Source organism: Sturnus vulgaris, chromosome 1 (genome assembly GCF_052056855.1).
Source record: "Sturnus vulgaris isolate bStuVul1 chromosome 1, bStuVul1.hap1, whole genome shotgun sequence".
Classification (NCBI taxonomy): Eukaryota; Metazoa; Chordata; class Aves; order Passeriformes; family Sturnidae; genus Sturnus; species Sturnus vulgaris.
The window spans coordinates 110,724,867-110,748,105 of record NC_142243.1 but is presented as its reverse complement, the minus strand read 5'-3'; the positions used below and the strand labels follow the sequence as shown (position 1 = coordinate 110,748,105).

Sequence of the window (23,239 nt, the reverse complement as noted above, 5' to 3'; positions counted from 1 at the left end):
TAATAAATAAGCAAAAAGTTTTAACTTATATTTTTACTGTGCTTAGTTCTTCTAAATAGAATTTGTGACACTATTATTATTTTTCCCCCTACAGTTTGATTAAATCATTAATATCTACTTAGCTCAGGCAACCTCTGAGCCATTCAAATTGCAATTTGACTTAACTAAAGAAAATTTGATCCTAAAGTTGGTTTTTTTTTTCTGGAAATAGGCTCTTTGCTCACAGAAGAGAACAAAGAAAAACTGAATTCCAATCTTAATTCCAATACTAACTATTCATAATGGTTAGAAAATGAAGCAGGGTCTGATTCTTCCACCACTGTAATTTAGTAAGAGTATTTTCATTCCCTATTTGGGATGCAGCTTTGGGGTATGGTTTCTTTATCTGTAAAATTCAGATAATAGTCTGTATCTCACTGTGTAGTGAGGGGATGAAGGGCTTAGCCTTGCACTTAGCAGAATTTAGTCCCACAAAAAGCCTAGGCAGGAGTCTAGAAGGATGGGAGTCCTGCCCTCCTGAGCTAGTTATGCCAGTGTTTGAAGGATCAGTCACCAAATTTTTAATCACTACTCACTAAGTACTATTTGAAAAGGTAAATGTTGAGCTGGATCATCTGTCTACCAGTAACTCATACCACTCAGTTTATTCCTACTGGTTTATATTTCTTTTTATATCCCATGGTAAAATTGTTTCCAAAATAAGCTCCATCACATGGGAGTTTATTGCAATGATGGAGTGTAACCTTGTAATGTGTGTAGCTATGTGATGCAACACAGACTTTTTTTCTGAACAAATGTTAATACCTTTTTCTGGTACAGTTACAGACAGGGAGTAGCAAATTATGCATGTCCCATCAGTTGGTGAATAACACTGTTGCAGAATTTCTGAACTCTCTCCTGGTAGTCAGTTGCCCAGAAAATGCTGTTGCTTGATGGAGAGGGGACTTGCTGTATTTAAATCATTCTTACTTGAGCTGAATACATGACACTTATTAAGAAATAGACCCTGCCAGTTGCCCTTCTTTTATTTTCATCCAGCCTCACTGAAGCCAGACAATTTGTGGCTTTAATAGAACATACAAGGCACATGTGGTAAGAAGAGTTCACTTACAAGCAGCCAAAGTGAGTGCAACCAAGCAAAAAAGTGAACAGTTGGTGAAGTGAAATGCATCCCTTGCTTCAGACAAAAATACAGTGGAATGAAAGATGCAGTAGACTGGCTTTCCCTTAAGCAGATCTAATTTCAAAATCTTTCCCTGGAGAGATGAACTTTTGCTTTAATTGAGGAGGTGGATCCCAGCTCTTTGTCACTCCATCAATCAGCACCCTTTGCTGTAGCTTTAGCAGTACACTACAGCAGGCTGTAGGACTTATTTTCTGCTTTTTGAATAAAGCTTCCTACCCAGGGCTGCTGGGAGTCAGCGTGGCCTGGTCTCAGCAGCACAGTGCAGATCCCATCCTCTTCCTGCTGCTGAAGGCAGTATCCTTCAAGGCAGTGTCATAGCCTGGTCCCTACCTTCCCCTTGAGAGGCTACAGTTGTTGGTGACTCAAGAGTCTAGAATTGTTGTGAGGATCTTTTCTACCACCTTTCCTTGGCAAAAGAAGAGTCTTGCCTAAAACTCATTCTGAACTGAAAAAATGTAAGGGGAAAGACATTGCTTGGGATGCAGCCTGGTGTTTTGAGTTTCTTCAGCTAACATCAAGATTTTGGTTAAAAGTTATATTAAAGACAAACACACACCAGCATGCAGGCATCTACATGAGCAGGAGTATGTGGCACAAGAGGGAAGGTGTGCAGGATAACTGTGCCTAGAGGATGAGTGAGGAAGGAGGGTATTTCCTTCTCCTGTCCTCCTGTTTTGTAACGTGTCGTGACTTGCCCTGGACAGTCCAGGACAAACACAAGTATACTTCTGTCTTTCCATCCAATCCTCTATCCTGTTCCACCAGGACTGAATCATTAGTTAGGACTTCAACAAAAACTGGTTTTCTATGACAGGTTGTTCTCCCAGCTGTAAATTCCAGCTGTATTCTTCTTCCTGCCGCAAACATCAGCTGTATGCTTTGCCTTCACTGTCTCCGCCTTTATCACTATATTCCCATGCTTTCCATGTCAGCTTCCAAAATTAACACTGTGGTGGATCGTGTTTCTCATTTGAGGGGTTGTGATAATGTTTGAGGAATTGAAAATGGCAGAAACATTAGTACAATCAGGAAGAAATTGTGAATGAGGTGCTGAAGACTTCGGGTACTGTTCCATGTCAGCTTCCAGGCTTGGAATAGCTGTTATTTGTTCCTTAGGCATGTGAAGGTACATGTCATGCACATACTTGCTACAGTAGACCCTAAGACCAGATTTTGAGCAGGAATGAGGTTGTCTTAAGTGGCACAGGGAGGCTGATGGTTGTGTAGGTGTGTGGCCAGTAGAATTTAAAAGATGCAGGTTAGCACAGCACTGTAAGCTAGGAAGCAGGGATGGCTGTACACTCTAGAAATTAGAGTGCTGTATGATTTTTTTTTGTCCTTCCCCTGTTTTCCATGTGAGATGTTGTAGCCAAGGGGTTAGCTGTCATCCATGGCATTGCTTCTTTACTCCTCAGATCTCTGGCTTATAAATGTGTGCTGCAGAATTAGCTCAGGGAAGAGTGAAAGCAATGTAAAGAAAGGAGAAATTGGTTTAGGGGCATGGTTTGCTTGGGAAAAAAATTACAAAGAACATACACTGAATGTGGGAGCTGTGCATGTTTTAGACCTAAAAAAAAAAAAATGTCAAGGCCTGCAGGCCATTTCATTCCTGTATTGTGTATGGAGGGCAGATTTTACATGACTTCTTAGCAGATGCTTTTGAGCATGGGCCCAGCCTCATGATGATTTACCAGGAGGACATCATCATCCTAGGACCTTTGCCTATAGATTTATTCAGAGTAGAAGGCACAAGGACCCTTCTGGACAATCTCAAGGGTGAATAAGAGAAAGAGTTACTTATAAACTGTTACAAATTGGTGCTGGGTAATGGCTGTAGTGTTGATCAGACAATATAAGAAGGCCCCCAGTGGTTACGACTTAACAGCTGCATGTAAGTCAGCCAGTGAACATTTGCTTGTAGCTGCTCTAGTTTTGTTTTTATTGAAGAGCAAGAAGCATAAACATGGGACACATAGTCTAGAGGCTACTTAAAGGGTTCCACTTGTTCAAAGTGTATATTGAAATGTCAGGGCCTTCCATGAAATGAACGAGTTGGTTACCTTGAGTTGGTTACACAAATTGGGCCAGGTCATCCAGAGCACAGGCTCTGGGTGAGGTGCAAGTGGGAGCATCCTGCCTGCTGTACAAGTTGTTCACTAACTCTGCAGTACACGGGTAGCCAATACAAAGAGGATCCCCAAATATGAGTATATGCTCAGCACGAAGACTGATTATATTTGCTTTTATAGCTGGTTGTCAAGTTAGTTGCTGAAGTAATGGGCTGCACCTCAATTAAAATCTACCTGCCTTCATTGAAACATTTAATATTTGTGTAAATATTAAACATTTATATGAATATTAAATGCATTTATTTGGAATTGATTCATGTTTACATTTTCCCACTATCTGAATAAAGATTGCAAATGGAAAGCAGTTTACTTATGCAGAAATTCTGCATGCATCAAACTCATTTGACTGTGAGCAGTGGGTAAACCATTCCCATCCATCTTGCGAGGTCTTAACCATGTCCAAGCTCATATCCCAACCACATAATGGCAACAGTAAGCACCAGTTCTGTGCTGTACAGTGGGTACTTTGTTCTTGCCTTCCTTATACCGTTGTTGGACCCGTAATATGAAGGACGTGCTGACTTGTTTTATGATGTACCACACCAGGGAATGCAGAATGCATAGTTTTCTGTTAGATTTGGAAAAGTGCAGGCTTTATATTAAAGGTTCATTTCTTTTTCATCCTTCAGCTAACTCATTTGCACTGTAATGTACTTTCCTATTCCTCCTCCTGATACTTGCTGCTTTTATACCTATTTTGCAAGCCATATTTTTAGTCTAATCCATACAGCAGTTGTCTAAAATTCCATAGCATTGCTTATTTCTTACCTATAACTCTTAATAAAAAATAGGGCTGTGCCAACCTATTATATCCTTAATAGAATATTCTAATGGTTATTAAATCAATTGACTCTGAATCTCACTTTAATAAATGAGTCAGACAGTATTTTCCAATTACTGTCAGCCGCCACCTTTCCAAAGAGCAGATTATTTTGATTGAATTTTTTAAAGCTGCTCAGCACTTTTTTTTTTAATTTCTTTTTTTAATTTTTTTTTCTGCCTGAGTAAGAGCAAAGAGCAGCAGCTCTGTTCTGCAGGGAAGGAGAGCCCTTTGGACTGTATCTGACACTCCATTCCATTTCAGATTTATCCCAAATGGAAACTGAAAATGTGACATTTCACTGGCCCTTTATTTATTAATGATATCATATTTTGCACTTCCATAGCACCCTATCAAATTGTTTGCTAAACATGGAGAGCTAGACAGGGGCCACTGTGTAAGCAGAGCCTTTTGCATCCTCTTTCCACATCTGGCACCTTTGCAAGATTTGCCATATCCTGGCTTTTTCATGCCATTGGGAGATAAAAGGCTGGCCCTGCTTTTAAATTGTCTATGAAGAGCAAAGAACAGGGACAAAGCCTTGTTCCCTCATCCTTCCACAGTGCTGTGTGATCCAGGAAAGTTGTGTGTCAAGAAATACAATCTTAAACCTATTCAAAGGCAGATGACAGTGATTCTGGGTCTTCTGAGTGTGGTAGAAAGTCTTGGACTCTTCTCCAGCTCCACTGTCTTGGTTGTATTAAAAGTCTTAAGGGATAGTAATTAGGTCAGCCTGTTAAAGTAGAAATTAAAATTTGCCACCTCTTGTTTAAAGACCGGTAGTCTGAGAAACACAGGCCACACTGTCATGCCCAAGGTGATAAGAGTAGGTCAGCGCTGGAGTTTGGAATGGAAGCCAGCACTCCTGACTCTTCTGCCAATTCTGTACCCTTAGCTGTCTTCCTTAAATTTAAATCATGGCTGGTCTCACATTCTTGAATTCAAAGACTGGAACCTTGCCCTTTGTTCCAAGGATGTAACAAACCTGATGATGTGCACAAAATGGGTAAAAACAGCAGGATAGAGGAAGAATATTCTTCTGTTAATTATACAAATGTAGTCTTATTTTAAATATGGTCTTTAGAACTTGGAGACTAAAAGCATTTTATTTTTAAGAGAAAGCTTAGATTCAGCACAAATTGATGTCTCTTGCCTGGGGAGGTTTTTATCTGCCCCAGGCGAGTGGGTGAGAGGATTTTTCAAACCCTGTTTATAAGCCTTTAGGAAGATCATATTTGCAACATAGAATAATCAAAGTGATTTTGATATTTATTTGTGACCATGAGATCACCTTGGATCTGAGTAATATGAGAAATACAATAAGGGTCACATTTAATGGGGTTCAGGTCTTCTTGAACAAGTACAATTTCTGTGTAATTAAAATTAGTTTTGTTTCAGCATCAGGAGCACATGCCTTTCTTCCTACTTTTTTCTTCATCAATGAAGGTAATAGAAAGACAAAAGATAGCCTTCTCTGTTTTCTGTAGCTTCATATAAAAGTATTTCTTTTTCGTAAGTCTTTCTTCCTTGGAATGTTTGAAGAACTCCCGGTTCTGTGTTCCCATGCTCAAGAATGATTAGCATGGTTCATTTACACTTTGCCAACAGTAACTCTGTGATTTGAGAATTGTCATCGATTATCTTCACCTTGACTTGTGGAAGATCCTGAGATGGAGCTCCCTTTGTTCTAATTGCTTTGACTGTGTGTATCAGCACAAACAGTTTGATGGAGAAGCTTCACCTTACAGGCTTCCTATCTAGTAACTGCCCATTGTGGGGAGCTTTCACCATCTCCAGAACTATCTGTTCAGTATTGACCATGGCAAAGACATGCATATAGGAGAAATATTGTGTGTCAGTCTGTATAGTCCTCATAACTAATTAGCAATATCAGGAAAGAAGAGGCATTTATACAAGATTTGTTGAATCCTCTTCCTCTTTTCAGGATGCTGTTCTACAGCTTTGCCTGCAGCTGTGGGTTGCTGCCTGTTGGAAGAATACAGCTTACAACCTGTCTTGGAGGATGTGTCTGTGTATCTTAAATCTAAAGACTGGAGTATGCCAGGTCCTTTTCCTTCATGCTCCCCTTGGTAGAGCTAGCAAAGGCAGAACACACTGGAAGAGTTTGTCAGTGATGGTGGAAAATGCCAAATCCCAGGGAACTCTGGATAATCCACTAAAAATTTCCTTGTTAATGAAGTAGCTAGCATATATTTGATAAATAGTTTTTAATTCTTTTATGAAGAGTTACAAAAGGTGTCACCTACAAGATGAGAAAGTGTCACCCACCCTTAACCTTCCCCTGGCAGTCTTTTGCAAAGGATTTTATCAGCCATTGTACCTGACTACCAGTGCATGTGGCTGGGTGGGATGTGTACCTTAGCAGCCTGTGCCCTGTTTGCTGCCATATTCCAGTGTCTCCAGAGAGGCTATGGTGTCAAAACAGCTGAGACTGACCTGAGCCTTTGCCTGAGTTTGTGTTGACAGCTGTCCTCAGTGAATCCAGCTATAAATTGGTGCCTGGTCAGGCAGGCTGGGAGTCAAGTTCTTCTGTCTCATGTAGGTAACAGAGACAGGCACTTCAGCAGCAATAGTCTGTGGGCAGGGGATTGCCAGGACCACCAACATTTTTCAGCTGACACTCAGAGCAGGCCTTCCATTTCACACCCTCTAAAAGCTCTGAAGCATGTAGAGGTATGTGACTATGCAGAGCGACACAGAGTCCCCAGGCAGGTGCAAAGGAGAGCTGCTTTATTGCAAGAACCCAGGCCTTTTAAAGCAGTTAGCTGGTTATCAGCTTGCATCGTTTTATGGCACACCAAGCCCAAGCCAACCAACCACGTACACCACGATGTGGATGCGGCAATCACGCAGGACCTGTCTCACATCTCTCTCTCCACCCCTGTTCCAGCTGAGTCACTCTCCCATAGTTCCCTTCTCCTTAGCCTAAGTACCAGGCCTGAGCCATGATTTTACAAGGGTAACAAGGCCCTTATTTTATAAGGCTTTACCTATATGCAACAGAGGTAGTCAGGAACACTGAATACTGCTTTCAGGAAGGATTGGGTATAAAAGGAAAGGAAGTTTGCAGTTTTCTGTGTCTGCATGGGAATGACGTAATTTTGTGTAAACCTTTGTCCTTGTTGGGTTTCATCTGTCCCTTTTCCTTGTGAAGAGCTCTAACACCTTACAGAAACCACACAATGGTAATTTTCAGTAGTCCCACCTGCAGAATGGCTACCACCACCTGGCTTAGCTCACATTGTCTAATTCTCTCCCTTTGACTAAAGATGCCATGACTTACACAAGGGATAAATTTAGCTTTTGGACTAACAAGAAGCAAAAGCTGGGGACTACCACTAACTTTTTTTTTTCAATTCTTTTGTCACGAAGGGTCATTTGGGGCAGGAGTGTGGCCCCACTCAGCTGCAGGAGCACCATGTCGTGTTCTCTTTGAACCAGACTATGTAAAACATTGTCCATGCTCTCATCATCCTTCCGAATGCCCGTCACTAGAGTGGCTGATTGTCACTGCAGGCAGTGCTGTGTCCAGTGCGAGGTTGGCAGCCTGGCATTTAGGTGTTTGGCATGGGCAGGGCGCTCTCCTAAACCGCTCCTTCCCGGCTGAGAAACGGCAGGGAGCTGTGCCAGTCGCCAAGCGCTCCATTCCCGCTTGTTTTTTAATAAGCAGATACAGTATTTACCTGCGAGATCAATGCTACTCGTGTAGCACACCGGTGACATACAGAAGGACCTTTTCTAAGCGGCGCTCTGGGAATTGAGGCCTCTGCAGCAGGGCTGGAAGCCACTTCTTACCTAGCAACTGTTTCTAAGTAGGACAGGCGCTGGCTGCCCTCATGGCGGAGGGGATGAAGCCTGCAGCACCCTCAGGAAGGGAGCCTGGTGCCAGGCACCAGCCGGCCTTGGAGGACAATGGGAGGAAGCAGAGGAACAAGCGGCGGGGAGCGGGAAGGGTTTTAAAGCCGCAGGACGTGGACGGGAAAGCCGCGTCAGAAGGCGCATGGGGACTTTTCTGGGCTGTTCAGAGGAGAAATGCAAATTAAGAGGGAAAAAAAGCCAGGACTGTCAGAAAGGGAGGTTTGAAATCCTGCAGCTTGCAAAAGGTTTCATGTATGCCCACAGGACTGGGAATGTGGAGTAGGAGTGATGTGAGGGTATAAACTACCCACCCTTCTCACGCTGGTTATTACAAGAAACTCCACCTCAGCCAGAGCGCCAAAAACGGCATTCACAGTTCTTACCCGTGGTAGTCAGGATGATGTGTGATCAGCATTAAATTCCTCACGTGCTATTTTGCAAATGTTCTTGGTCGTGACTGGGTGGCTCTGCTAAGAAATGATGTTTCAGGTCATAGTCATCATTTCCTACTGAAGGCTAATGTTCTGCATTCCTGTTTAGTGCTAATTGTAAGTGGAAAATCTGTGCTTTTAATGCCCAGTCAAGCTTTGGATATTCTGAAACATTCTAGGCAAAAGAACACTTCAGCAATCATAGGTGCTGAGGGGCATCCAGTTTCTTGAGCTCAGGAAAACAAAAAGCCGCTCCAGTTCACAGATTGTGTTGGACTTTCTCTTTGTAAGGGCTGTGGTGAATGTCAATTTTCCTTTGATTTCTCCTGCAGATGAAGGACTGAACCATGAATGCAAACTCTGCAATCAGACATTCGACTCTCCTGCCAAACTTCAGTGCCACCTGATAGAGCACAGCTTTGAAGGCATGGGGGGCACCTTCAAATGTCCGGTGTGCTTTACAGGTAAGAGCCCATCACTGCTTGTCCCAGTCATGCCCTTAGCTTGACTTTGCAGAACTCCCTGAAAAACTATGTTGTGTGCTGGCTTTAGGTCAGTTTTAGGAGGGAACACTACATTTTTCTCATTAGTAATATTGATTAGAAATCGTTTAGAAAGCTGAACTCCTTGGAAGGTCAGTCATCCATCTGTAAGAAGTGCACTTCAAGCTCTTCTCTTGGAAGTTTGAGTTTTTTATAATTACAGAAGTGATAGTCTGTTACCTTCCACAGTATCACGTTCATTACTTCCGTGTTTCAAACTTGCCAAGGTTACAACTGTCCATAAATTTGTGCTATAAAGCTACAGATGCTTCATCTAAACCAATAAAACTCAGAGCAGGATTTGGCCCCAGTTCCCAGGCATAGCCCATGCAGCAGCATTCTCTTCTGATGGGGTAAGAAAGCCCACATGCATGTGTTTGTTGGCTTGTGGTAAGAAGAAACACCCTTGTAATGTGCTTTAGAAAGCAAACCATGCTGTCTTGCCACAAGTCAAGTTCTGCTCTCCCCTGACACAAGTCCAAGTGTGGAATAATACTCCCCAAGTCAGTGGTGTTATTCAGTAGTAAAACCCAAGTGAGAAAATAACTTGACCCAGTAGGGCTAAGCACTGCAGTGTTTGGGCCATAATGAAGAACAGAAAAATGCTGTTGTTGGAAATGAAAACACATTAAAAGGATGCCTACTGAGTTGTTGTGAGTTTTTTTAAAGTATTTCTAATGGAACGTTTCATAAAATGATAACCTAAAACATGAGTGTTAATATGTAGCTTGCATTCCCAATTTTGCTTTAAAAGATGAAAATCAAAGATAATCACAAACATGACAAAACACACTTTGGGCATTCACACATCAATGGCATGCTAATTTTGGAAGCCATTCAAGGTTTCTGTTTTCCATTAATGGAAGTGAAGGATTTTCATTGATAAGCAAATAGACCTTTTAATACCTTCATTTTACTTCTCTTTGTTTGGCAGCTCCACGCCCAGTGAAACCTAAGCGAGTGCTACCGAGGAAAATTAAATTTGAATTTTTCATCTTTCAGATACAGTGGCTGGTGATTATTATTACCTCACTGTGTTCAGGTTTCACTCATTTCTGTGGGTTATAAAATTTAAAAAACACATACTTCCTCTTCATTGCACAGCTTGTCTGAGCATGGGTATCACCACAGTTTGTAAAGTGTTGTGTTCAATAATTCTTTCAGTTAGGCATTTCTTCAACATCTTAGTTTTACTACTGATTCTACTTTTTTTTTTTCATGTTTTTGTTTACACATTATGGTGTGATTTTTTTTTAGTGTAATGTCATGGATCTTCAGTTTCCAAGTTTGGGGGGTTGTAAATGCAACATAAAAACTTGCATATGTTGAGAGTACCCAACCTTCCGAGTACTGAGGGTTCTCCATGTGACCAAGATCCCTGATAAAAATAATCCTTCCATTTCTGAGCCAGTAACCTTGTAAAATGTGTTAAAGAGCATGGAGATAAGTCGATTCCAATCTGTGCGAAATGCTCCTTGCTTTTTGCTGATGGCGTAAATAGACAGTGAGCATTAATCACAAACAATGATGCTTTATTAGCAATATGCCATTAAATTACTTCAGCAGATCTTGCTAGAATATTAACAAGAAGTAAAAATCACCAATATAAGTTTTATGTGGAAAATGGAATCTGATCTTTTTTTTTCCAGGGTAATGAGAAATGTGATTAAAATGTATGACTCAGAAGAACAATATTCTGATGTTTTTTGTTGCCTTGCAATTAGAATAATTTTAATGATTAGGAGTGGAGTCAAAGTCAAATGCCAGCATCTTTAATAAATCCTTTCTCTGCCTATACAGATTAATATTGTAGATGCAAACTTTTTTAGGTCACAGTGCACCAGGCATCCATCAGAAGTCAGTGCTGCCAACCCAAACACTGCCTCTGGCATATACAATTTAATTATTAATAGTATGTCTCCTAGGTAAACTGTTACACAGTCTTAGGGCCTTGTTTTGTAGTCATTAAAATTGAACATGTTTATATTATTGAAACCCTTGCATTCGGTGTGTAGGCAGAGTTGATCTTAAAGTATCCAAAGAGAATTTACCTGCAGTTCTGTTTCACATTTATAGACATTGCCCCAGTATAGCTGTGGGATATAATTTTTAACATTAACACATTTAAATACAAAGCTGTTTGTTAGCTTTAACTTAGGCACACAGAGTAAACAGGACTTTGGCATCTGTGCTTTTCAAACCTGTTGGTTGCTAGGAAATAAGTTTTGTATGTGTTCAATCAAAATGCAGTAAGCATGAAGAAATAATTCTGAACAGGAAATGGCATTTACAAATACTTTATACTTGAAATCTTCATTGGTTGTCCTGACAGGGTTGGTTTTTTTACTTGGTCAATTGTTGGGTTTTTTCCCTTATTCCAGGAATTTGTTTCAATTCATTTGTTTTAGAAGCAGCATTGCACTCTATAGATAAATGACATTCATTGGTATAACAACAGTGTAAGGTGAAAACTGAATGCACTTGCCTAATTTTACGTCCTGGAATTGCTCAAGGTTACTGCTTATAAAAGACACTTCACTTACAATATGAAATAATGTAAAACTTGTTCTTTGTCTAATATTTCAGTGTTTGTCCAAGCAAACAAGTTGCAGCAGCATATTTTCTCAGCCCATGGACAAGAGGACAAGATCTATGACTGCACACAGTGTCCACAGAAGTTCTTCTTCCAAACAGAGCTGCAGGTACCATACTTGTTACCTGGGGGTTATAATAGCATTATGTTTTTCATAGCTGAGTTCAAAGCTCTATTTGCCATGACCTCTTCTGATACTTGCTTATCATCAGGATGGGAATTAGAGAAAGTCAAGAGAAATTGCAGGTGATTCAACCCATGCTGCTTCAAAAAGGTGCTGGAAGAAAGCCACCTGGTACAGAGCTGAATTTCAGGATTCTTTCACTGTAGGTGGTTGCAGTTCAAGGTATTCTCTAGGAGAGAGAAATGGGCATCCTCTTTTTCTGCTTGATACCCAGAAAACTTTTAGTAAAACGGTGAAATGGAAAATAAATGTATTCTTTTGTCTTTAATTGTGAAAAGCTGAAAAACTGAAGTAGGAGTGTAGTGATGGCAGAGAGGGAAGTAGACAGAATTTCTCTTTTGATTTGGTGAGGAATAAGAATAGGGTCAAATAAATGTCTTTTTGTGGGCTGTTGTCAGATTTGTAATGATACTGTTTATTAATGGTAAGCAAAAGCACATAGAAAGAAAGAAAGAAAGAAAGAAAGAAAGAAAGAAAGAAAGAAAGAAAGAAAGAAAGAAAAAGAAAGAGAGAGAGAGAAAGAGAGGAAGGAAGGAAGGAAGGAAGGAAGGAAGGAAGGAAGGAAGGAAGGAAGGAAGGAAGGAAGGAAGGAAGGAAGGAAGGAAGGAAGGAAGGAAGGAAGGAAGGAAGGAAGGAAGGAAGGAAGGAAGGAAGGAAGGAAGGAAGGAAGGAAGGAAGGAAGGAAGGAAGGAAGGAAGGAAGGAAGGAAGGAAGGAAGGAAGGAAGGAAGGAAGGAAGGAAGGAAGGAAGGAAGGAAGGAAGGAAGGAAGGAAGGAAGGAAGGAAGGAAGGAAGGAAGGAAGGAAGGAAGGAAGGAAGGAAGGAAGGAAGGAAGGAAGGAAGGAAGGAAGGAAGGAAGGAAGGAAGGAAGGAAGGAAGGAAGGAAGGAAGGAAGGAAGGAAGGAAGGAAGGAAGGAAGGAAGGAAGGAAGGAGGGAAGGAAGGAAGGTGCAGGTATGCAAAAGACTATGAAAAGAAGGAAACAGGAACAGGAGGTAAAAATTACTTTTAACAGTAGAATTAGAACTGGATTTTAAAAAGCAGAATAGATAACTGAATTATGAAGATGCAAAGTACACACAGTGTAATTATGATGTGTACAATCACCTCCTAACAAGTCTATCCCACCGAAAATACACTTTCATTTCAAAACACATGGGCTCCCAAGCAGCTACCTCCATTTTTTTGTTGTAATAAACAAACTACATGTTTCTCCATGCAAAATGTATTCCTAGCCCAAGACTAAGGAAAAGAATTTGCTCTTTCCATCTAAGCCTCATTCATTGAAACTTCAACATAAATGAAGAACGTGGTTTTCTAGTGAAGGGCACAAAAGGATTTTGCTAGAGAGAAACTCTGTTCTACATGGGCTAGATGACAGTGTTTTGGTAGTTCCATGCTGCAGAAGGCTCTTACTAGACCCCATCTCCACATCCTTAGTGACAGCCTCCCTCTGGCTTATCTACACTTGCAAAAAGGAAGAGGTATTCATTTACTTATACACTTAATTAATTATATTTATTATTATTCTAATGAACTTGGATAGCCCTACATCAGTGGAGGATGCATTATGTTTTTTAAAAATGCCGTGCCATGATGCCATTTGCATTTGTTGAGATCACTGTCTTTCTGCTCTTACCTCCAGTTACCTACCCAGGCTGGTGAAAGTGCAGCCAAGCGCTCAGGCAGAGCAGTAGGTACTGAGCTTTGGGGTCTGCTCTTGCTGAAAATACACTGATCTTCAGCTCATTCTCATTTAAAACCTATTCTAGGAGGCATTGCTTTGTTCAGGCTATCTACCACTAAAGCAGTGGAATCTTTGGCAACTATCCTCCAGGTTATGCTTCTCTATCCTTTCACGTTGCCATGGTGTGTGTTGGGGCTTGCAGCATAGCTGTATGTTTATTCTGTCAAGACCAATTCCTTACTTTTTAAATTAATGTGCATCTTTTTAAATTAAATGTGCATCTAATGTGCTTCTCCCATGCACAGGGCATGCTGATCATGTCAGATTAGAAGGCAGGGTCAGCACTCCATGGTTGTAGGGAAGGCAGGGTGGAAACATGAACAAAGTAGAGCAGAGCAGAATGCAATAGCATAGAAGTGCTATCCACATGTATGGTACAGCTGATAATTAAAGGGAATTAATTCAAGTATACAAAAGATATATGCATTACAATGGTGCTTAATTTGGTCTTTGGCCCAGTGTGATTCTTCACTTGGCATTTTCTTCCTCCTGTTCAGAAAGACTAGCCTATAGGAACATAAGAATCCCCTTACACTATGTGCATCTCACCTTCTCAATGCAAAAATCAAGTAGGACTCCCTTTAGAAGTTGCCCTTATTTCACTACAGACACTTGCTAGGAATACAACACAATCCCACAGGACCACATTCCAGTGAGAACAGAGAACAAATGACCAGTCCTGGAAATCAAACCTTCAATGTATTGCTCAACCTTCAAGTTGAAATAATGAAATTTTACAGGAGTTTGCTCTTTGTTTTAAGATCCTTTTGACACTTCCTTTGTGCTCTGTACACTGACTTTAAACGCCTTTGTGCTCAATAGCTACAGCACCAGCTTTAACCTTTTTTAGATACTACCTGCATATGGAGTAAGCACATGGAAACCTTCTGTAACAGTTAGAAGTTTATGCTTTAAGGGTGTTCCAAGTTGTGAATTTTTGTACTTACTTGTTTAAAAGGCTATCTGGTATATTTATACTTCTGAAATGGAGTTGAAAAAGTGTGTCCCTAAAAACGTTTATTCTTTAGAATAGAAAGCTTTTAATAAGGCATGCTTAACACAACAAGGACTTTTCTGAAATAGGCTTGTACAATCTCTAAGTATCAGATAAGTAAGCTGAAAGGTAGATGCATTTATAGGATGACTAGACTTGTCCCCAAAAAATGAAAATCTTCTAATTGAACACATGGACCATTCAGTTCTCTGTAGAGGGTGGATATAACCAAAACAGTGTTCTCCATCCATTATCCATAATACTGAATGTTTAATTGATCAGGAAATAAACTTATCACTAGTTTATTATTGAATTTTCACGAAATTATGATAAAGGAATTTATACCTATTAAGACATCTTTTTTCTGCCCACATGCTGTTTCCAGTGCCTGTTCCTTTTTGCCTTATTGGACATAGGCTTAGATGTTTGCTCTGGTGTTTGTGCTTCTCTTGTCTCTGATGAGGAGTAACCATTTCTTTCCTATTTCCAGTGCTAATATTAATTCCACAGAATCAGAATTATTTGGGTTGGAAGGGACATTAAAAATCATCCAGTTCCAACCCCCTGCCACGGGCAGGGACAGCTTCCACAAGACCAGGTTGCTCAAAGCCCCATCCAACCTGGCCTTGAACACTTCAAGGGACACAACATATTGTGGTGTTTGTGGGGAGGAATGAGGTACCATTGTGGGGTGTTACCCAGAGTGAATGGATGAATTCACTTTAGTTTTATGCAGATGTTACTGGATCAGAGAAGTACTGATATCCAATAGAACTGATGGATAATTGCACATTATTTTCAGTGTTTTATCAGTGATGATAGTTAATCTTCAATATGATGCTAGCCAAGATTACATGATCTCAGAACCATTTCTCCTAATACAAAAATGATATCTCTTTTTGGGGAATTAGGACATTTCCTTAACTTCTTGTGACTAATAATTAGCTGCCCCTGGGGTAGTTAAGTGTCCCCACTTTAGAAACATGAAAACTAGGGCAAGAAATAATTGGATCAGCAGTTGCTTCTCATCCTGTTCAAAAGGGACCTGGCCTCAGTGATTCACGCCCTTGCTGCTTCCCATCTGGACTCCATCAGCACAGAATACCTGGGCATGAAGCCATCAGCCTGTAGGACGTTCCAGCTAATACAGAGAGCTGCAGCACTGGCCCTCGGTAGCAAAGGAGACCAGGAGCATATTCAATCAGCTCTCTTGCTGTCTATACTGCCTTCCTACATGTTTGTCCAGTTGTGGTCTAAGACTCAGTCCTTAATTTTCTTGGTGGACTGGGTCAGACACATCTCAGAGACGACCTGAGAAGTTCTTCCCATTTGGAAACAATGTGCTAGTTGACAAAGCTCTGCTTTGTGAGCATTTCTATCAAAGAGCTGAAAATTTTTACTCAGGAGCTAGAACTTCCTCACAGACTGGCCTCTGAGAGCATGGAACAAACTTCCACAGCAGTTAAGTATTACGACAGATGTCCTCAACTTATGCTTTTAAGAGCAGGAGGCACCTACATGTGCCAAAGGCTCCCTTTTCTCATACAAACGTATACCTGCATGTAGATTTCTAAACCTTCCCCAAAATCCCAAACCACAGCAACAGAGCTCTACCAAAACAAGAAACACAGCTCTTTCCCCAGGGAAAGGATGAAAGAAAGAATGAAGCACTCATAGCAGATGTTACTCATGTCGCTTCAAACAGCAGGAGAACATTCTTAGCTCCCAGTACAAGGTGCTGAAACAAAGCAGGACAGAGGCAGTATAGAAGAGTCTCTGAAGTTTTATGTAGCTTAATGTGAATCCTTCTCTGGATTTCCAGTTTTACCATTTTCCTGTTCCAAGGTTACCACTGTTGAAACTAATCTTCTAGTTTCTTTCTCATTTCTTTAAGGGTTAAACTTCCTAAAGATCTCAGCATTGAAAAATACTCCCAAAACCTCAACATTTTAAAGCAGCCTTTAAAATACCCTTGACCTGAGTTGGAGCAGAACTAAGCAAGCTCTAGGCTATTTCAAGAACTAAAGACTTGACTGAGACCTTTAGTAGAGACAGTGGCAGAGCTGGGATTCAAACACTATGTTCCCTCATTTGGGGGTCAGCTAGAGAAAACTGCTAATTAACCTGGGCTGGGGTGGTCTCCTTGTGGCAGAGGCCTTCTGGGGCCAGCTGGGAAAGAGGTTGGTGTAGGAATAGCATCAGCCATAGCAGCAGTGGCACAGATACCTCCATCTAGGATTGTTTTGCCCCCACAGTAGTTGAGTCTACGTACCATGTAGGTCCCAACAGCAGGGGAGACTGTGAATAATTTATGCTCTTTACACAAAAACAGGCACAAAACTTTCAAACCTGCAGGATGTTTTCCTCACAAAGAAAAGACCTCAAAACATTTTTTTAAGTGAAATTGGAGATTAGTTTTGGCATTTCTAGGTCCCCAGGCTCTTAGGGTGAGGAGTGGAACATAGACGCTGGCTTTCTAGGCCCCAAAGGCCAGGAGCCAGCAGGGAATAACTTTGTCAGCTCCTCTTAAAAAGAAGCCTACCTGGAATCCAATTAACAGTCAAAGCTTTAGGCCAGCATTTTCAAACTCAGTGGCCTATTTCTGAGAGGGTGCTGAGCACCTCCAGCTGCAGATAAGGCCAGGGCAAGATGCTGGTGCTGAGTACATCAGAAAATCAGGTCAAAAATGCCTGAAGTTAGGAACCTTGATAAAAGCATAGGTGCTGAGCAGCCATAGCCTCATTTAAAGTTTCAACAAAACACTTTTGATGCCTAAATACAGGCATCACATTCGATAATGTTGGCCCTAGTCCTTAGCAGGCAGTCAGGCTGCTTTTCTCAGAGCAAATGCCTAGCAGTCAGAAGGGCTGGATTCATTTCTAAGATCAGGTACTAACTTGCTCCACATAACCGTGCACATTCTCCATCTTGTGAGTGAGGATAAAGATAATAATATGTGTTCCAGAGATATTAGGATTGTAATTAATGTTTGTGTTTTAGGGGACTAGACTGAGCTGCATGCATTGCAGGTTTGCTTTCTGTCCTGAGCCCTTACTGTGCACTCTGTTTCAGATAGATATGTATGCACTAGTATGTGCATTGAGTATCTTTCCATGTCTTTCAAGATTTAAAAAATTCAGACCTGTGTTCCTGAGATTTCCCCCTAGAAGGGAGTTATTTTCTTTACAAATTTTCTCAAAAAGGCAATCAAGAGAAGCATGGTGGAGGCACTCATGCATTAGCTCTTTAAGGACATACCTTCTAAGTGTTTCCCCTGCAAGTCTTTTGCTTCAATGTCAAACAAAGTTTAAATACAAAAAGAAATTCTTTGAATTCCCTTCCAGTGCCCCTTCCCTCCTGGGGACTGAGGGGTGTTATGGCCACATTAGGTTTTCATTCGGTAATTCTTTTCTAAATAAGAAATTTCCAGGTTTGGAGCTTGTGAGTTCACCCGCCTTTGATTGGCCTATTCAAATGTAAACACTCCCTGTGGGTACTTCATTAGTTCATGAATATTTATACCACATTGCAAAGCCTACCAAACCCAAAGTGCCAGAATTTTTCAGGACCATTTTGATTTCACTAAATAGTGCTTGTCAAAGATGAGCTGAGTATTAATGTATCTTACTTGTCTCCACATACTTCATATATGAGTAACTCTACATACCACAGTCAGCCTGTGAAATTTTCTACACTTTTTCCTGTAAATAAGAAGGAAACAACGTGTTCACAACATCCCTTATACACTCCCTGTGAGAACATTCCTTAAATTTCTGGAGCAATTGAATCACAATTATGGGTTTGCTTTTTCAGATGCTTGAGTAATGTTATTGATGAAAATAGAGAATTAATTGGCAAAGACAGTACAACACTTAAGTTATGGATATTATATTTAAATACAGATTTTAATCTTGAAAACAAATTCAGACTTAAGGAACAATAAAATGGTAAAGAACTGAAAAGTAAATATACTGTCCTGAGTAACCCTCATGAAGTACCTATTAAAAATAAGCAAAAATTTACATTCCTTCTCTTACTAAATGATAGAGTCATACCCAAAAGCTTGTGTGCTTGAATATATGTCCCTATTTTGCCTATTTCTTCCTGTTTATACACTTGTATGGCAGTATTCTTTTTGTAAAATAGAAGTACCTATTTAAAAAATAACCCATGCATCTCTTCTCCAAACTGACTCATATGGTCTAAATAGATTCTGCAGAATCAGGTAATATAGTACAGTTTGTAATCCTTATGACTGCAAATCCTTATGACATTGCAAAAATGTGAAATTAAATTCATGGTTTCCAGTCTGAAAGCAGCAAATGTTGTCTGTGAAACGTATTGGTGATGTTACATGTCAACACTAAAATCATAATTTCTGAGGGGTTTTTTTAGCAAACAGAACAGTGAGGTGTCTGAGATTTGAGCCTAAAGAAGCAAATGAAAAGTTGCTGCAGAAAAAGAAGGACACAGAAAGGCAGAAAGAAGAAGGGAAGAAAAAGCAGAGGAGTAGAAGAGAAGCAGAAAGGAGATTATGGGACAAAGAAAGAAACAAGATAGAAATAATAGTGCTTGGGAAGGCAAACATTTTTTCTTCTGAGTGATGCTGGTAATAATGATAAGGCACTTGTAAAAATAAATCATAGTAATAATAAGGGGAAGTTCGGTTATTACACAAAGGCCAGTTTCTACCCTCAGTCCTTACAGAAACCTCAGTGAACATCAGAGTCCTGTCATAAACTGAGGGCAAGGAAATCAGTAAATGTATTCCCTGACCCACAGATAATCATTAGAAATGGAATTCTGCCCTTTGCAGAAAATGAGGTTTTATCATCTGTGCCCTGAATGTTTCAGCTTACACCTTGTCATTAGTCAGATCAGTTGGCACATACACCTGGAGTAAGCAGAAGAAATAAGCACTCTGTTTGCATATGAATAAATTCCCTGGTAGATCAGTTCAGTTCTGTTAATTGTCCATCCATTAATTTCTTGCTAATGTAGTTGATATCGATGACTGATTTTCTGAGCTAAACAGGAAGCACCACTTCTTCATTCTAGGACACATTCCTTCCTACAACTGCCCTGCTGTTAGCTACCAGTAGCTGCCATTATATTATCTTTCATCTGGCCCAAAGCTGACAACAGATGGCCATCTCCGGGACTGCCATCAGTGTGACTTTATGAAGCATCCAGCTATGGTGTATTGAGGAGCTTCATGGCCAGTTCTGCAAATCTGATTTCCCTTCCCCCTACCCTGCTGCTGGCCCCCCTCACTCCATCTCCATGAATAAGCTCCTTATTCCTGGCTCCACTCTCCACTGGTCCTGTCATTTCCCAACGAGTGGTGGCACACGGTTATCACTGGAAGTTTACAGCTCCAGGTCTGCCCCCACTTCCCTCCACAGCACTGGCACAAGGTTGTGGTTGGTCCCAGCATCCTCACTCCTCCATGTTTTCACTGTACCAAAGCATAGGTACAGGGATTTGGTAGCAGCAAAACTGCTACCCCTTGAGATCTTAGTTCAAACCCTACCTTCTTCCACTGCAGAGCACCTCCTCAAGCTTCAGGGATTTTATTTTTTTTTTAAGTTCCACAAGACATGCTGCCAAACCAGCATTGAGTATATTAAGTGTGACAGAAGCTAAAATATCGATCAGAGACCTAAAGTGGAGAAAAGTGTAAAATTCACAAGCATCCTGATTCCATTGACATGTTAGATCACTTGGAAAAGCTCTTTCAACTGTGTGGCTGCTGTGCATTTTGGAGAAAGATATATTGTTTGCTCTTGACAGAGTTTTCTAAAGCAAGGTACCTCCAGAGCCAACCCATATTTTACAAGAAATTCACATTTGTGTCCTTTATTGTGATATTTGCAGCAAGTCTACAGCTAGTGAGAGTCTCTGCCCTCAAGCAATAAAGGAGTAAGGCTCTATTGTTGGAGAGAGAGCAGCCGTCTGTGAAAGGCTGAGATGTGGTAGGCAAGATGAATACTGCTTAAAAGCAATGCTTGCCATGCTGTCATTTAGAACGGGAACACTGAGGATTTAAACAAAAGTGAAAGGCATGGTAAATGAATCCTTTAAAGCTGGTCAAATTTTCAGCTGCCAAAAATAACAAGTTTTCTCCATTGATAGGTTCATTGAGTAGGAGGAAAGTTGGGAGGGGATGAATTCCCCTAGGGAGGAGGTGCAGATAGTTTGGGAAAACAAGGTGTGGTCAGTGATTCATAAAGAGACACTCCAGTAAACAGCAAACTTGGCTCAAAAGTGATGCCTTTTTTTTTTTCTTTTTCTTTTTTTTTTCCTTTACTTTGTTTTTTTGTTTTGGTTTTTCGTTGGTTTTTTTTTCTTTTGGGGGGGGGGGGGGTGCTTTTTTGGTTTTTTGTTTTGTTTTTTTTTTTTGCTGTCCTTGTCAGGGTAAGAGCATCATTGGACCACTGTTCTAAACATGAGTGAAAAATACTCTGGTGCAGAGCGGCTACACAACTGGAAGTGCATGTTGCAAATAATGTGTATGTCCCCCAGTCAGAAAGAAGAGCTTTTAGGGTTAGCATTTCTACCTGTTACTGGAGTCAGTTTCACCATGCTTTGATCAAACCAAGGTGTAAACATCTTGGATGGGAAAAGAGTGGAATTTTGCAGGCTTGCAATTTTTTTTTAAGTTGAGCTTCCTTTGTGTTCAAAGCTGAAATTGAGTGTCCTCCACCCTGTTAACAAAGGAAGAGAGAAAGAGATGATTCAGTTCTCATGAACCAATACTGCTGAGTTATACACATTTCTATGTGCAGCTTTGGTTGTTTTTCTGTGTTGTTGTAGTTTCATTTTGCAGGAGAATCACTAGGCACAGTCACGGCTCATGGGTGTGTAAGTTTGCTCGGGGATACGCTGTGTCAGTGAATACTCTGCCTCCCCCCACACTTCCTGTGTGTAGATGTGTGCTGTGTAAGATAAAGAACCTGGGATATTGTTAAATATTAGTGGTGCATTTTGCTTGGCTTTGCATTTGTAAAGGTGAAAGGTGATCGTCCAGGAAAATGGAACAGTATATTTGCTGTGAGACAGGCACTAAGAACTCACTCCCATGCTCAGTTATAATTCATGACTGTACTGGTGGGAAGCCCTTATCCCTCTGTGGAGTTAATGCATCTCTACTGTAACCTGCTGAGAGCACCCTGTGTCCCCTCCCACCATCTGTGCATTCACTTGCGTGCTTTCTCTCTTCCCCTTTACTGTGAGATCTCTTGGTGTTAAAACTGTCACACTACTAGTGCCTGGTAAAGGTGGCTTTATGATGTGTATTAATGCTGAATTGTCATCTAAGGGTGAGGAGGCAGGTAAAGGATATGTTACCATTTGTTTTAAGCTCCTGTTAGAAAATGCTGGGGAGCAAATAGACAGAAAGGCAGATTTGTTACTTCAAATAGCAAACAGCTTTGAACAGTACAGAGAAATTGTCACAGCTTAGGGTAAGAGCTGCTGATGGTAAATGCATCTTCCTTCCCAATCTAAGCTGGGCTACTTATTTAACTGTTTCTTGGTACAGTGGATCTCTGTCTCTCCATGTCAAGATCCAAACCAACAGCATTGTAAATTGAATAATATTTATTTACCCATCAGCTGAATTTTATTTTCTTCAAGTTGATCTACTCTTTTAGCTGAAAAGCTCTCTTGCAGGTTGCAAGTTGCTTCTTTGCTACCTGAGACTTGAAATTCATGCAACCAAGTGCTATAAGCTAGTACAGTCTTAACTAAACAAGTAGTGTATGAAGATTTTTTATTATTATTATTGCTGTAAGGCACTGTCAGAAGACTGGTGAGACTGTCTAGCTTTGAAAGAATTGCACTCAGCTCACAGAGATTTAGATGATGCTTTATCAACCTGGCACTTTACCACAACATTAAACTCAGAATATGGTTAAAAGACCATGTACTTGACTGTCACGGCAATATTAATTTGCAGTGTTTCACTGGATGTAATCTCATGTAGTCTGTTGTTTGTATTCCTTTAAAACTTATAAATCAAATCCAGACCTGGAATACCAGTGTATGAACTTAACAGATGTGCTGCCATAAGGGACCTGCTAGGTTATAAACTGCAGAAATGATCTTTTTCTATTTCAGATTTCTAGCTATTCCAGGGAGATTTAGTAACCGCAGAAATAAGGTGGAAGGTCACGAGCTCGGACAGTAGCACCCACCCAGTACTTGACGTTGGGTGTAATTGTCAGGAAATCCACCTCTAATCATTTTATTATTCAGCTGTAGCATCCACCAAAGCTCCTGAGCAAAAGTAGGGCAAGAATGACTTCAGTAGCTGTGTGTCCAGGTTTTCTTAGGTGAAAGATCACTTTGAGATGACACAGCTGAGTAGTCAGGCTGAAATCCTAGTTGGTATTTTATTAATTTTGCACCAAGATAAATCTTGAAATTCTGACAAACTCCATGACAGGTGAAATTCCTTCTTGCAGAATCTGCTCAGCAAGAGGCTGCTCATTTCGTTCTGTTCAGAGGCAGGCAACAGGAGGGCAGCTTTATAATCAGCCCTCAAAGGAGCCCTGGCCGCCCCAGAGCCTTGGACTGATTGAATAACTCCTGGGCCTCTTCCCCTAGGCCTCCATCAGCAGGGGTCCTGTGGAAAGCAATCTCCCGCAGACTGGCACTGAAGTGAGCTTTAAACTACTATTTTCTGCTCTCCAGAGGAGCCTGGAGTACTAAAAGATAGATGGACTGCAGATA

General features: G+C 40.8%; 1 protein-coding gene across 5 annotated transcripts in view; it reads left to right on the top strand.

Moving 5' to 3' along the window:
• ZNF521 (zinc finger protein 521) overlaps nucleotides 1–23,239 on the top strand; it is a 230,098-nt gene that overhangs the window by 191,797 nt on the left and 15,062 nt on the right. For all 5 annotated transcript variants that reach the window (XM_088174145.1, XM_088174122.1, XM_088174120.1 and 2 more), the window contains 2 exons: nucleotides 8,778–8,909; nucleotides 11,574–11,689. In XM_088174145.1, coding sequence (XP_088030271.1) covers nucleotides 8,778–8,909; nucleotides 11,574–11,689 — 248 coding nt within the window. The remainder of the gene's footprint in view (nucleotides 1–8,777; nucleotides 8,910–11,573; nucleotides 11,690–23,239) is intronic.